The sequence below is a fragment of the Desmodus rotundus genome, chromosome 9 (assembly GCF_022682495.2).
Source record: "Desmodus rotundus isolate HL8 chromosome 9, HLdesRot8A.1, whole genome shotgun sequence".
In the NCBI taxonomy this organism is placed as follows: Eukaryota; Metazoa; Chordata; class Mammalia; order Chiroptera; family Phyllostomidae; genus Desmodus; species Desmodus rotundus.
Window position 1 is genome coordinate 111,753,722 of NC_071395.1, and position 15,002 is coordinate 111,768,723.

At 58.9% G+C, this 15,002-nt stretch overlaps 1 protein-coding gene across 3 annotated transcripts in view; it reads right to left on the reverse strand.

Annotated features, from left to right (window-relative positions):
- Positions 1-5,303: 5,303 nt before the first annotated feature.
- Positions 5,304-15,002, reverse strand: part of CYTH1 (cytohesin 1) — a 63,109-nt gene continuing 53,410 nt past the window's right edge. For 2 of the 3 annotated variants that reach the window (XM_053910741.2, XM_053910742.2), the window contains exons 9-13: positions 14,778-14,890; positions 9,989-10,067; positions 8,365-8,436; positions 7,639-7,793; positions 5,304-6,206 (exon numbers count right to left, since the gene is read on the reverse strand). In XM_053910741.2, the coding sequence (XP_053766716.1) occupies positions 6,128-6,206; positions 7,639-7,793; positions 8,365-8,436; positions 9,989-10,067; positions 14,778-14,890 (498 nt within the window). In that variant the 3' untranslated portion in view covers positions 5,304-6,127. The remainder of the gene's footprint in view (positions 6,207-7,638; positions 7,794-8,364; positions 8,437-9,988; positions 10,068-14,777; positions 14,891-15,002) is intronic. The other variant, XM_024553755.4, reaches the window with a different exon arrangement.

A 15,002-nucleotide genomic window follows, 5' to 3' on the forward strand; every position in this document is an offset into this window, starting at 1 on the left:
ACCCATCAGGACCTGGATCTCAGCCGTCCCTCTGTCTTCTGCGTTTCTTTCCGAGGGTGGCTTCCAGGAAAGCCCCAGGCACACTGGCCAGCTGGTCGAAGCACTGTGCTAACTGGTGTAGATGAGGCAGGGCTGACCGTTTCCCAGGACCCGGCAGGACCTGGGGCTCCCGGACACGGGGCGCTCTGTCGGGACCACCCATTTAGTCATTGGTGCAGCCAGGTTTGGAATCTGATTTCCCAGGTCACCCAGCGCCGCTGGGTCAGCCCCTCGGGGGACCCCCTTTCACAGACTTTATTTTGTGGAGCAGTTTTAGGTTCATAGGAAAATCGAGGGGAAAGAACACAGTTCCCACATACCTCTCCCACCTGGCACCCCGCCCCTGTCCCTAGGTTTTCCTGTTATTGACATCTTGTGTTCACGTAGGACCTTTGTTACAAGGGACGAGCTCACATGGACTGAAGTCTCTCGGTTACAGGAGGGTCTGCTCTGTTGTTCATCCTGGCAGGTGGGGCGTGCAGGTGGAGCCACCCGCGGTCACAGGTGGCCCTGCCATGGTGATGCATCAAGGGACACCAGGAGCCTCTGGAACGCTGGGCCACTTCCCTGTCTCTGCCTGAGTTTCCCAGAATCACGTTGTCATCGTCATAAAGACAGCGACGGGACCTGTGACCTCATTTCCACGTCATCTGTTACCACCCATTCCTGTGAAAAGTCATTCTCTGGCAGTGCCCTCAGGTGGCCAGAGGGTGTCCCCCAAACCTTGGGCCCCCAGCACAACCTGGTAGGGAGGAGAGGGGACAGAATGTGAAACTGTGACGTCTGCTCCCAGGACAATTTGGGAAAGGGCCGTTCTGCCTCATCGACCCATCAGGAAGCTTGACCCCAGCGGACGGAGCTGTAAGGTCGACATTGCCTTCTGGGCCCGCAGCTGTTCCTTTCTGTCCTGGTGAGAGGCCGGAGTGGGACACGGCGCGATGGCCGCAGCCACACCCCGGAGCCACCCCAGGAAGCCACCCTGCGTGTCTGGAATGCCTCGTGTGTCGGCAAGTCCCCCGTGCGGACTCCTACAGTGAAAACACGGCGTGGCTCTCGAAGGGCACGAGAGCAAGTGTGCACAGCCCGGCACTGGGTTGTTCTGGCGATTTTTAAAGGTTGGTTCCTGTGTTATTTGTGAACTTCCTCTTTAAAGAAAGGAATGACCTTGTAACTTCTGACTTCTACTGCGGTAGAGTATTTGGGTCACGTGTCATCCATCCTCTCTGTCCCCCTGTCCCCTGTACTACAGGCCAGATTTGTCTTGGCTGAATGTCACCAAAGCCTGGCAGGAGCAGACAGGCAAGTTTCCCGAAAGGCGCAGGGAGACCTGAGAGCGGATCCGGGGTGGGGACAAGGGCAGTCCCGGCTGTAACCCTTCCCGTCTCCTGCGCGGGACACGCTCTGGCACCTGGTGCATGTGTGTGTGACCGCGTGTGCACCGACATGCCAGCCTGTGCTCACGACGGAACAACTGCGTGAGCACAGCAAAGCCACCGGGTTGTGCACCCTGTGTGTGCAACACACAGGGCACGTGATTACGCTTCAGTAAAGCCCGCTCTCGCACACACGGCCCAGCCGTGCAGGGAAGGAAGCAGAGCTGTGGTTGAAGGTAATGTTCTCAACGTCTGCGAGTGTCGGAAGTACCCGCAGAACTCGGCAAACGATGTCAGGCCTGGCACGAGATTCTAATTCGGTTGGCGGGGCCAGGGGCTGATACTTCGTGTTCCCACTGCCGATCTGGGAGCTGCACTTTGAGAACCAGCGAGACCCTTGGAAGTGATGGCGTCTGTTGCAGAATTGAGCTGTAATTCTCTCATCACGGAATTCACCCCCGAAGTGTGCCGTGCACGATATTCTGAGTGTACTCAGTGTTACATGACCCCCCAACTCCAGAATATCTCCAACACCCCGAAAGAAACTGCGCCCAACAGCGGTCCCTCCCACCCTCCCCAGCTTCTCAGCCCCTGACGACCACCTGTCTACTTTCTGTCTCCACGGTTCGCCTTTTCAAGCATTTCGTATGAACGGAATCACACAACACGTGGACTTTTGCGTCTGGCTTCTGTCACTGAGCGAGTTTTTGAGGTTTAGCCCCTTGTGGGCCCAATCAGGACTCCACGCCTTGCTATGGCTGCGTAACATCCCACGCGTGCAGAGGACAAAGTCCCTTAGCCCGAGCATCAGCTGACGACGCTCGGGTGGTTTCCACATTTTCGCTGTGGTAAGGGACACTGCTATAGACACTCAAGAGCAAGTCTTTGCGGGGGTGCATTTTCAGTTCTCTTGGGCACACGCCTGGGGCAGGGCTGCTGCGCCACACGGCGCCTCCACACTGAGCTTCCTGAGGAGCTGCCGAACCCTCCACAGCGAGCGCACCAGCTTCGGAGGCTCCCGTCGCTCCCCTTTGCGAATGCTTGTGTCTCTCTGGTGACAGTCATCCCAGTGGGCGGTACCTCACGGCGGTTCTGATTTCCATTTCCCGGTGACTGATGACGTTGAGCATGTTTTCAGGTGCTCGCCGGCCACCGGTACGTCTTGTCTGGAGAAACGCCTTCTTATTGTTGGGTTCTAAGAGTTCTCCATGGATGCTGCCCGCCAGACTCCTACCTAACAAAGGGTTCGCAAATGTTTTCCTCTTACCCTGGGGTTATCCACTTTCCCGACAGTAGACTTTAAAGCACAAACATGTTTAATTTTGATGAGTCCAATTTACCCTTTTCAGAAAGTTTTCTTGGTTGCTGGCAGTTGGGTGGGTGTCACATCTAAAAGCAAGCACTGCCCGATCCAAGGTCGTGAAGATTCCTATCCGTTTTCTCCCCGTTTTATTGTCCGGGCTCTCTGATACCCAGGTTTTGGTCCACGTTGACCATCGCAGGTGGTGGGAGGTAGGGTCCAACTTCATCCTTGTTGCCTGTGAATGTGTAGCTACCCCAACACTGTTGGCTGAAGACCATTCTTCCCCTGGGAACTGTGGCCTGCAAGCAACTGCCCGTAAACATGCAGGCTGACTTCCGGCCTCTCCGCTCTGTTCCACCGGTCTGTCTGTCTGTCCCTGGCCAGCAGCACTCTCTTGGCTGCGGTGAGTTTTGAAATCAGGAAGTGTGAGTCCTCCAACTTCAATTCTTTTTCAAGACGGTTTTGGCTCTTCCTGACCCCTTGCCTTTTCACACGGGTTTCAGGGCAGGTGTCGTCCATTGCTACAAAAGAGCCAGCTGGGACTTGCGTGGGGACTGTGTCGAGTCCACAGATGCATTCGGGGAGTACTGTCGTCTCCCAGTCCATGAATACTGGGTCGTGCCGTGTGAGGCCTCTTTAACTTCTTTCTATCATGTTTGTACAATAGTTCTGCGTACACCTTGGACTTAAAAAACACAAAACTGATTCCTAAGTAGCTGATTCTCTAGTGGTAGTGTAAATGAAACTGTCTCCATTTTTGGATTGTTCATTGCTCCTGAGTTGAAAAAAGGGACTTCGTATATCGATCTCGTATCCTGCAACCCTGCTGAACTCATTCATTAGTTCTAATAGGTTTTTTGTGGATTCTGTAGGATTTCATAAATATGGGGTAATATCATCAGTAAATAACTTGGTTTTACTTCTTCCTTTCCTACCTGGAAGCTGTTTCTCTTTTTCTCGCCTGATCGCCCCAGCGAGAACCTTCAAGAAAGTTCTGGATGCAAGGGGCAGGAGGGGACATCCGGTCTTGTTCCTGTGCTGAGAGAGCTCTTTTGCAAAGGAGACTTGGACCCTTCTGTAGCCTGAAGGAATCAGCGGGGAAGGAGATTTAAGGGTACGCATGAGAGGATACCTGGCAAAGACCCAAGGGAGGCCGGCAAGGAAGGAGTCCCTTCTTCCAAAGACGGGAGGAAACCAGAAAGAAATGTAGTTAAGCTTGGCGTCGAAAGGGAGGGCATCCAATGGTCTGTCATCCAGGTGAACTGCAGAGGTCGCCGGAGGGAAGACAGGCCCAGGGCTGGGGGCTTGCAGCCGGAAGCAGAGAGGGGAACCTGCTGCTGTTGGGAGGGACGGCAGACCAGGGCTGCCCAGCCCCCAGCCCCCTGCACCACGAGGAGGGTCTGCTCTACTTTGCGCCGTCTCCCTGTGACGCCTCCCTGGCACTGCGCAGGCCCGGCCGGAAACCGAAACGTGTGCGAAGCGCATCGGCTGAAGGCACATTTCTTAATCTTAACTTGAAGTTGGATGGGTGACACTTGTTTTTTCTTTAAAAGGGGGCAGCCCTGGCTGGCGTGGCTCAGTGGGTGGAGCACCAGCCTGTGAACCAAAGGGTCGCCGGTTCGATTCCCAGCCAGGACACATGCCTGGGTTGCAGGCCAGGTCCTCAGTGGTGGGCACTTGAGAGGCAACCACACATGGATGTTTCTCAACCTCTCGTTCTCCCTCCCTTCCTCTAAAACTCCCCACACCATCACGACTTCAGATGGGAGCCAGCCTGCCCAGCCCCCCCCAACCCCCCCAGGACAGAGTCCATAGGCAACCACGTGCTTTGGGCAGATTGGAGTTTATTTGCTGCAGCCCCTTGGTGCCAGTTTACAAGGCAAAAAACCCAACCGAAAAAAACCTGGAATAATAATTATACTTCTTTAAAAACCCTGTCAACAGCTTTGCTTTCAGCCATTTCTTTATATTTTGACAAAACTTTTTTTAAACAAATACAAAATAATCTAAAAGGAGAAAAACTATACACGGATAATGTACACCTCTGATAAATAGACTAACACTGACCAGGCCCTCTCCTCCGGGCCGCGGCTCCGACACCGCCCAGAGAGCTCGGGCTTCCAGCCTGGGCCCACGTAAAAACACCTCAAGCTACTCCAGGTAGGACCTGCATGAAGGGGAGAGGGACCCCAGAGAGTCCCCGGGACACTCCCCACCAGTCCCTTTCAGGAAAGCTACTTCCAGAGATGCCAGCCTACCGTAAAGGTGGGGAGCTGGCCCACTGCCTGGGGAGATAGCTAGCCCACCGCCCCCTTGTTTGGGGGTCCGGCCTGGGCAGGTGACAGGAGCGCCCTGAGAGTCCCTGAGAGCACAGCAGGACGAGGCTGTTTCCTGGCTCCCCACACACCGCAGGGCAGAGGGCAGGGCCCACTCACATGTCTGAAGGGACAGCGAAGCTGAAGCCATAGCCTAGGCCGGCCTTCCCACCCGCTGCCCCACCTGTCCCCACCAAGCAGGTGAGACCCCTCCCCTTGAGGTCACCACCAGAGACATGGTGGGGGAAGGGCCAGGGAAGTGGGTGCTGAGGCAGAAAAAGCTGAAGCCCTAGGTGAGCAGGAAGACCCCTCCTTCCTCTAAAACGAGGACTGGAGCTTGGGGAGCGGGAAGCTAAACCAGAGAAGGAACAGTCAGGCCACCCGAGCCTCTGCTGGGCCACCTGCCTCACAGTTTTGGTTACTAGGTATTTAGCTCAGAAAAGTGCTTTCTGTTCTAAAGCCCACCAGGTGAGAATTCTGAGAGAAGAGCAACACGTGTCCAGCAGGCTCTGTCCCCGCCGCAGACCCTGTGTCAGGTCCAAGTCCTTGCTGCCCCCCAGCCCTCCCTGCCCTCCGAGGCGCCCACAGCTCCCCGGAGCACAGGGGCGCACACTGCCCCGTGGGGCCCAGGGCCAGCACCCTTAGAGCTGCCGGGAGCAGCCTCCCACAGCAGACGGGCGGGGTGCGTGTGAAGGCTCTGCTACGGTTCTCTTTTTAAAAAACAAAAATATATCTTTATAGAACGTGGCTTCTTTTCCATGCCGCTCTCAGCCTGTAGCACTGCAGAGACCCAGGGACTTCTGGGGCAGGGCCGCCGCTTCCCCCTGGGGAAGCACCGAGCGGTGGTGACCTCACCCCAGCTCGGCCACCGGCGCCAAGCATGGACCCGCACAGCTGCTCTGCGACAGGAGCTCTGTCCTTGCAGAGAGAAGGCGCCACCCACCGCAGCGACGCCAGGTCCCTCGTTCCCAGGGGGAGCTGCCTGCCCATCTCCCACTTAAGAACATGGCAAAAGCTGAAGCAAGTCTCTAGGAGTCCAGGGCGGCGCCCCACAGGTGCTCCTGCTCAGGGGGACCCCGCGCCCCTCCGCGCACAGCTCAGTGTCTCTTCGTGGAGGACACCTTCTTCTTCCTCGCAGCCAGCATCTCGTAGAAAGGGTCCCTGCTGATGGCCGCCCTGGAATACAGAAAGGGAGACAGGGAGAGGCTAAGGGACGGGACCACTGAGACCCTGCGAGCGGCTGCCCTGTGGTGCTGTGCCCAGGCCTTGCCCGCTCCGGCGCCCCCGTAAAGGCCCAGTCCATGGCGCCAACCTTCACTGTGACCGCACAATGGCCTGAGAGTCACACGGTCAGGTGACAGGACAGGGACAGAGAATGACACACGCTTCCAGTGGTGGTCTACCCCGGGAAAGCACGGGCTGGGCGGCAGCTGGCGTCCGACGGGAGCAGCACCGATACACCAGGCACACGAGCTTGCAGGTGGCTGCCCCGGCCGCACCTCGTCCCTTCGGAGTCCCCACACCACCACCCCTCAAGTGGGGGTGGGGGCCTGGGACCAGGCCCTCGTGCTATCACCAGGCCGCTGTGAGCACCAGCCCCAGGGAACCAGCCCAGGGCGGGGACCGTGCACCTCAACTGTCAGGCAAGCTGCTGTCCAAACATTCTGAAGCCAGCTCTGCGTTTCGGGAGAAGCAAAGCTCCAGGTGTGGGCTGTTCACAGGCCACCCACGGCCCAGGCGACCGCCAGCTCCTGCGAGAGGACTGGGACCTATCCCCCAGTGACGTGGTTTCCTGAACGTCTCCAGGGCTCCCTGGGGACACCAGGACTGGGCGGTACCCGGAGCGTGTCCTGAGGGGACCTCTCGGGTTATGAGGGGCTGTGGTTCGCTCACTGCTTAGCTGGCTGAATGATGGCACTGGTTGTAGGAGAGGGTCCCACAGCAGAACACGAACTGCAGGACACTGGGCCCCCTCGGGAGCAAGCTGTGGCCTCAAGGGGCAACACAAGCACTGCAGGGCCTGGGGCCATGTGGTCAGTGCAGCCTCCCGGCCTCCAGGGGAGACGCTGAGGGAACAGCTGGGGAGAGTCTGCTGGCTGGGGAGCCAGTGGGGAGAGATGAGCGGGTGTGCGTGTGGGGCTCAGTGGCAACCTGGAAAGGCCGCCCCGACGCCCCGGGCAAATGCGGTGCAGGATTGCCCTGCCGAGACATTGCCCCCCATATCCTCACGCTGCGGGACACCGACGCAGGAGCTGGGCCTGGGCCCGCAGCGCCTCCCAGGTTCGGGAACGACAGAACACAATGACTGCCGCTGCCGCTGGGCGGGGCTGCCGCTGGGCAGACGAGACCTGCTTCCCGAGTGGGGACAAGGGCTCCTGCCCCTGCCCCTGCCCCCCGCTCCCCTCCTGGGCCTGTGGGGTACGCTTGGGACACCCAGATCTGAGGCTCTAATGGTCAAGAGTGCAGAGCCGCTGGAAAGTAACCTGCGAGTTGCCAGCCGGCACTCCCTGGAGTTTTCCCACGAGGAGCGGGAGAGGGGCTGGCAGTGTCCCCCAACAGAGGACGGCGTCTGAGGGGCCAGCGGCCCCGCGGCGCTGGCGGCACGCACCTGATGCACTTGATCCACTCGCCCTTCTCCTCGGGCGTCGGGGCAGAGATCCGGTACACAGTGTGGTTCCCCTCCACCACGCGCCCGTCGGCCTCTGTCTTGCAGGCCTTGATGACCTGGTCCTTGTTGTCCGGGATGTACAGCTCGAAGCAGTTCTGAGAACCAGAGAGGGGCGGTGACTGAGGGCTGAGAGAGCTGCTGACCAAGCACGAACGGCACTCACATTCCCACAGACCCTCCCACGTCCTCCCAAAAACGCAAGCAGCGCGCACCCTGCCGGAAGGCAGGGCCTGGAAGTGAGCAGAACGAGAACTGTGTGCCAACAGCTTATCGGCAGAGACACCTGCCAGCGTAAGCGAGCTCCGTGGGCTACACGTGACGACGGGGAGAACCCAGCCAGCGAGACCACGATGCTCCAGGATGTGGGGAAGACGCTTAAGTAGGCACGATGCTCCTCAGACAGGGAGCCTGATCGTGAGGCTGCCGGGGCTGCCTACTCAGGAGGCCAGTTCTGCCCCTTCGGTGTGACGGTCTGTAAGTGGTGCTCAGCAGGCAGACAGAACGACAGGTTGCTTAGGGCCTCGCCCTTGGCTTAAACACCGAATTCGAGGCATCATGGCACACTCTGGTTTGTTTTTTTTAAGTAAACCTTTGTACTGTAATTCTTTTGCAAAGAACTGTCACACTCATCCCTCTCGTCCCAAGTATCTCACCAAAAATACTCACTGGCTTTTTGGAGTCCTCCACCTCCCGGATGCTCAGATTCTCTAAAGGGATGATTCCCCGGGGCTCCTTGTCCTACAAGAGTCGGAGAGACCTCAGGGCTCGGTGTGTGCGCTCACCGCACACCGACGCAACTCTCCCCAGACCACCTGCCTCCTCCCACCTCCTCGCCACTCGGCTGGGCCCGCACCGATGCTCCCAAACAAAAACAGCTCGAGGAAACGCAGAGTACTGTCGAGGTACCACACCTGCGTCTCCATCATCAAAGGCCTTTGCAAGGAGCACGCCCAGGGGTCCGAGAGATGCCCAGGAGAGCCGCAACTGGCCCTCGGTGCAGGACAGGTGAGCCCTTCAGACAGAAAACGCCCACCTCCCTGCCGGCCCCTACTCGTCTTTTAAGCCTCAGTTCCGAGTCAGCTATCCCCAAAGACCTGAGTCTGGTCCTAAGTGCCCCGATGCCAGGGACCACAGCTGCATCACAGGTCATTATCCCCTGTTCATTACCTCCTGCCGACTCCTCCTCCAAGAGAAAGTGCCCGCCTGACAAATGCCACCAGGGTCCAAAAGGGCATCTCAACTGCTGCCCCTCCTCCAGGGCTCCCTGGCTCACAGGATCACTACCACACAGGTACCTACACACACACCAGACACTGGTCCCAACCTCCTTGTCCCTGATGTCCAGCCAGCCATGGCCACAGACTTAGTTCCAAGCTCAACAGTTCAGCCGGTCTGAGCCATGGTGCCAGCTTCCCCTGCAAATGTGCCCGGAACACACACTCTCTTCTGCCCTGCAGATTACAGTTTTCCCTCCTTTGCAGGCCAATAAGCTCCTACTTTGCAGGTGCGATCATTCTGGTATTGGGATTGTTTTTATCTGTCCTCCATCTCCATTACTTTTTCTCTAATTGTTTTATTTATGCTGTTATTTTATTGAACTTATTGGGGTGGCACTGGCTAATAACATTATAGAGGCCTCAGGGGTACAATCTATAACACGGGCCGGCCACCAACCCCTCCACGCGCTCGGCCAGCGGGGGCCCCACAGAGGTGCTAGGGAGGCTTTATCCTCATGGGCTCTTCTTGCAAAGGGACTCAGACGGAACACATACCTGCGTCCTTTCCCAACGCACAAAACCCAACACGGCTTCCAGCTCGAGGAACTCCAGTGTCGCAGCTCCACACGGCCTCCAGGGGCCCCCACTGCACCCCTCCCTCACCTCGGTCACACACTCTTCCCGCGGCCGGCCCTCCTGAATCCAGAGATTCAGCATCTCCGCTGCCCCGGGACATCTGAATTCCCCACATCTCGCACAGTGTCACCTCCCTTCGACAGGCCACAGACTCTTTCTTGGCAACTGATCCAGTCCACTCCTTCTCACCAGCTCTGAAGCCCATTTCTACAGCCATGTGCGCCCACTGTCTCCTGCCTTCTCCGGGCCCAGGCTCAGTCTGGACGTGGGCAAGACACTCCACACCTTCAGGGCTCCCAGTTCTGGGGCCTTACTCCTTCTCCTCCCCTAAACCCTCCTCCCATCCCCGGCGATGCAGACAAGCCTGAGGTCCTCCCACCGCCTCAGAAGTGGAGCCTGAGCCCACCCCGGCCTGAGGCCAAGCAGCGGACACTCACCGTTGTGTATTCGAAGTAGTAAAGGCAGTTGTCAGTTAGAATGAACCAGCGCCTCTTCCAGGTCTTTACCCTTCCGCCTGCAGAGCAGAGAGAGACGCGTATTGGTGGGGGCATGGGGCAGGGCGGGCCCGTGGCACGCAGCTCCCCTCTGGACGAGGGGCGGAAGCGAGGGCAGGGCACCGGGGGGAGCGGTCACGGAGACCACGGCAGAGTTTACATCAGTAACAAGACACAGAGCCAGACAGAAGCGCCTTTCACGGGGTGAGTCTGTGGGTATGAGCAGAGCAAGCAAGTCAGGCGGTCCCTGGACACGACCCGGGAAGCGGATGACAGCAGGCGAGCAGGGCTGTGATGAGGGGACCCAGGACGCTAGGGGCGCGCCGGGACATCGGACGTGGCCGGAGAGCCTCTCTTGGTGGGGTGGAAATGGGCAAGCAAACAGAGAAAGGGGGGAGAGGGCCAGCCCCCCGGTCCGGGCCACACTGCTGCCCCGCCAGCCCCGCCACGTGGAGCCGTGTCATTGGAGGGGCCAGGGCAGAAGCGGGGGGAAGGACACTGTCAACCTGTCACCGTCAAGCCCACAGCTTTCTTGGAACGTGTGACTGCGCCTTCCTGGGCGCAGTGCATCCGCCCTGGCTTTCAGCTGCTGGGCCAGGGTCCTAAAGCCAGGACGTCCCCAGAGTCCTGCCTCAGGGAGGACTTACTGGGAGCAGGGGCCCGCTCAGGAGCCTTCTGCACCCTGGGCCTGTCCCCGGGAACTGGTAGCAGGGACAGCCAAATGAGGGGCCACCTGAGCGCTGAGTGGCGGCTGTGAGCCAGAGACACTTCCCTGAGTCCTCCTGAAACCGTTCTCAACTGAAGAGAAAGCACAGCGGGGCCTGAGGCTGCGGCAAGATGGACGCCGAGGAGGCAGCCTGACCGTGACCTGCTCCAACGAAAGCACCCTGCCCTCAGTCACAACCCTTCCTTTCCTCCCCGTGCAGCGGGTCGGGGGAAAGCTTTGCATGCCGAGGTCCTCAGGCCGGGCGCACGGCGCATCCTGGAAGGGCGTCGTACTACCCGGGACAGTGCGGGCTCTCTGACTAAGCCTCAGCCTACAGAGGGGACCACTTCTGCAATATCCACAGAGAGCAAGGACCAGCGGGGCTGTCCATCCAAGTGGGACCTCGGTCATGCCTTCTCTCCTGCCTCATCCCAAAGAGCGGGCGGTTCTGAAGGGCGCACTTCCAGCTGCCAGACATGCCTGCGTGCTCACCCCCGAAAGGGACGGCTGAGGGGGCACCACGAGCAGCGTCAGGCAGTGAAGGGTGAGGTGTCGGTCCCAGCCGCGACATGCGGAGCACTCCCTGCCTGAACTCTTGGGGAGGTTCAGAGGTGGACCGTCAAGGCCAAGGTCCTCCCTGGCACTGACCCTGGCTATGGAAGGGGTGTGCACAGCACGCACGTGCAGCCCCCGCGGGCCGGGCTGGCGTCAGGCAGACTGACTCTCTCCCCGCAGCAGGGTGGCGGTCTCTGCAAGCACGAGCCCCCGCTCCCCGAAGGCATGGGTTAGTGAAACCATGGATGGAAACAGGACATGCATGTGGAAAAGGGGGGAGGCTGGGCAGAATCAAAATGAATGAGGAGAAAGGAGACAAGGAATGTACTTAGAATTGGAGCCATTTGGATATAAGAAGAACCCCACTCCCCATTTTGGAGTCGAGAACTCGGCTCTTGCACCTCTTGGGCCTCCATCCCCACCCAGGGCTCAGCCCCCAGGACACCTCGCCCCTCTCTGGTGACCACGAACTCCCCTAGAGGGCAGGGCCACCAGGGAGCCTGGGGCTCAGGAAGTCATGGGAGAGGTCAATGCCAAAGCAGGATGGGAGGGAGTCTAGCAGGAAAAGCAGAGCTGGGCACCCTCTTCCTGCTGAGGAAGCGCGGCCGTCCCAACCGCCTGCGGCGCTACGGAGCCTCCCCCAGAAGCAGTGCTGTGGCCCCAGAGCCGCGCTTCCGTGGGGCAGGAAACACAGACAGGAAGCAAGCAGACAGGTCGCTGCGCGCCTAGGACAGTCCCTGTGGAACTCACAGGGCCACCTCCCCCTCAGGGTCCTTGGGCCTGAGGTGGAAAGGCCAAAGGCCTTTGGAGCTGAACAGCCTGCGGTCCCCAAATGCTTTAATGCACGTCACCATTTCGGGAGGGCTCTTTTTCTGGGCAGTTCTGCCCACGTCGGGCTTCAGCCGACAGCTGAGGAGCTCCTCGCCTGAGAAACCCCACGTCCCCAAATCAGCGACTGCAGAGTGGATCTCGACAACGTGACTAAGGCTGATTTGGGGTGGCTGACCGCGACTCGTTGAAAAAGAGGAGGGACAAAAACAAGACACCAAACTTGGCTGAGGTCTGAATGCCCTCCCTAACACCCAGGAAATGAAGCAAAGGGACTTCGAGGAGGAATTTTTGATTTTTGTCTTTTTTAAAAAAAAGTTCTACTTCGACCTGCTTTCAGCTTAGGAAGCACCGTTTCCCTTTTCATGCGAAGGTCAGCGTCTCCTAGGCCGCGCAGCCCAGACCTTCCCGCTCACCGCGGGTCAGAAGCGCACGGCTTCAGGAGTCAAAACACCTCCCTCCTCTTCTCCACTTTGGAGATTACTTCTCAGTTCATGGGTGTCACCGAAACGCACGCAACGGAGCGTGTTCCCTGGCCAGGAGCCGCGAGACAGCTGGGTGGGCCTGTCCGTGCCCCCTCATGCTGCTGCACGAGGGCGTGTATTCTCAGCCTGGCACCTTGCTGTCTGGCTGCTGCGCGCACCTGAACGGGAAGCGGCGACAGCAGCCCTGGGCCCGGCCAGTTCCTTAGGGACTGTACAGGAAGTTAGAAGCAGCAGTAACACCACCACCAGCAATTGAAAAGAAAACGACCAAAAATAATGGAAGCAGCAGCTGCAGCATCACAGAGGCCTGGGCAGGGCGAGCGAGCGGGGGAGGGGTACATACCTCCTGGAGTTTGGGGCGGGGAAAAGGAGAGCCAAAATCATGGAAACATACAAATGAGGGAGAAAAGAAAATTAAAACAAAGAAATTCAACCCAGCTCCTCAGTCTCAAAGTGCAATGCATTAGTCACTCCCCTCTGCCTGGGGCGGGGCTGCAGGGAGGGGCCGCCTGTCTGGCCTCAAGGGAGGGGCTTATCAGCCACAGCCCACCGAGTCAAGGGTCAAGGCAGGGTGTCTCAGGTGCTGGAGAACCTGGCCCCAAGGATGCCACAGCTGAGTTCTCACAAAGCTGCCCTTTATTCATTCGCAGGACGACTCCTTTGGGGAATAGTCCCAGTCTTTCATCAGCTAGCCACCCCTTTTTAAAGTGTGTGTACACTGGAGTGCACAGCCTGTGGCTGTTGTGTGCCCAGGACACACCCATGCTTCAGGGGTCCCTGCCCTGCGCAGTGCAGGTGTGAGGGCTCTAGGCAGACACAACCTGAGGATGGTTCGGTGGGGGGTTGGGAAGGAATGCAGCAATCGAAAAATCGGGTCCCACGCTTAGTTAAATTCTGTTTAAAAATATGGGAAATCTCATGAACTTGCACGTCCTGGTGCAAGAACCAAGACGGTCTCTGTGCTGTTCTAGTTGTAGCCTCGGGCTGCCCATGCAAGTGCGCTGCCCTCCACACGGGCGCGCCCACGGGCTTTGCCGGGGGTGGTGTCGCTGCAAACCCGGTGCGCTTGTTCAGTTTCCAGCGGGCCCCCCTTAAACTCCAGCCACTTGGCGCTGAAGACACGGAGCACACCGCGGCCACCCCTGCGGTCAGCAATTTGGATTCTACCGGCTTAAATACAGACGGAATCTCGGCTACTTCAAGAGTGTAAAAATCCTCATCGGTGAGGCAGCGCTTTAAAAACGGACGGGCTAGGTCACCAGGTGTAAACACAGGGACCCAGGCTGCCCTCCCACAGGAAATGCAAACCCCACTGCCATCTGGAGGAGTCAGAGGACGGCTGGCCTGCCAGCACTTCCCTGCCGTGTCAGTCACAGCCAAGGGCAGGGCTCTAAGCCCTGCCAAGCAGCTGAAGCGGCGCAGGCCCGGGATGGTCAGCGCCCTGACGACGCGGGGCTCACGCCACAAAAAGCCGAAGCAAAACTCTCTCGGTGGCCGAAAGACTGCCACCGTGCGCCCAGGGAGTGCAGGGCTGCCACGTGTGTGGGCCGGGCCGTCACAGAAACCCCACTACACTCTTCCTCTTGGTTCCTCGAACACCTGCATGGCGCAAGTCTCAGCCCGACAAGCTCGCTTCTGCCCGTGGGCGAGGACCTCATGATCTTTTGGGGCGAACAGAACCACCGGCAGGGCTGACTGGGCCTGGGAAGGGGGGGAGGAGGGGCTGCGTGCGGGTCGCGCGGCAGCCGGGCTCGAGGTTTGCCATGCACACGGCCTGCAGGAGGCAGAGGTGGAGCATGATGGTGCACTGGGGGTGGGGCGGGCGCAGGGTGCACACCTGTGTGATGGGAAGTAGAGAGATGGATGCAGCGGGCCCTGCACAGCGAGGGAGAGGGGGAGGGGCAGGAAGGGAAGAGGACCGGGCCATCACTTCCAGAGCGGACGTGTGGCGTGCAAATGCACGCGGGTAATTTCCATAGCGGAGTGAAGTCTGTCCCAGTCTCTAGCGTCCCTGGGGGCACTGCTGGCTTTCACTTCCTTTCTGGAGGTGGAGCTTGTGGCAACAGTGTGAACTCACACCGAAGTCCCCCCACAGTGTGGGCACACCTGCTCTAAGTGTCCTCGTGGGGGCCCTCACCCCTACCGAGGGCGCCACCTACCGAGCTTCAGGAGCCAGCCTTCCCGGTCCGGGTTGAAGAAAGTGTGAGTGAGGTCGTTCCCATCATCTTCGGGGATTTTAAAGGGCTCGTTTTTTATGCTCTCGTAGAGGTTCTGGGGGAGAGAAACCCTGCATGTCTCTGGCTCCAGAGGCACCTTGGCACCTTTCCTCCCTCCCCTGCCCCCCCCCCCCCCACCGCCTCTACCCCCAACAACGAGCGATCTG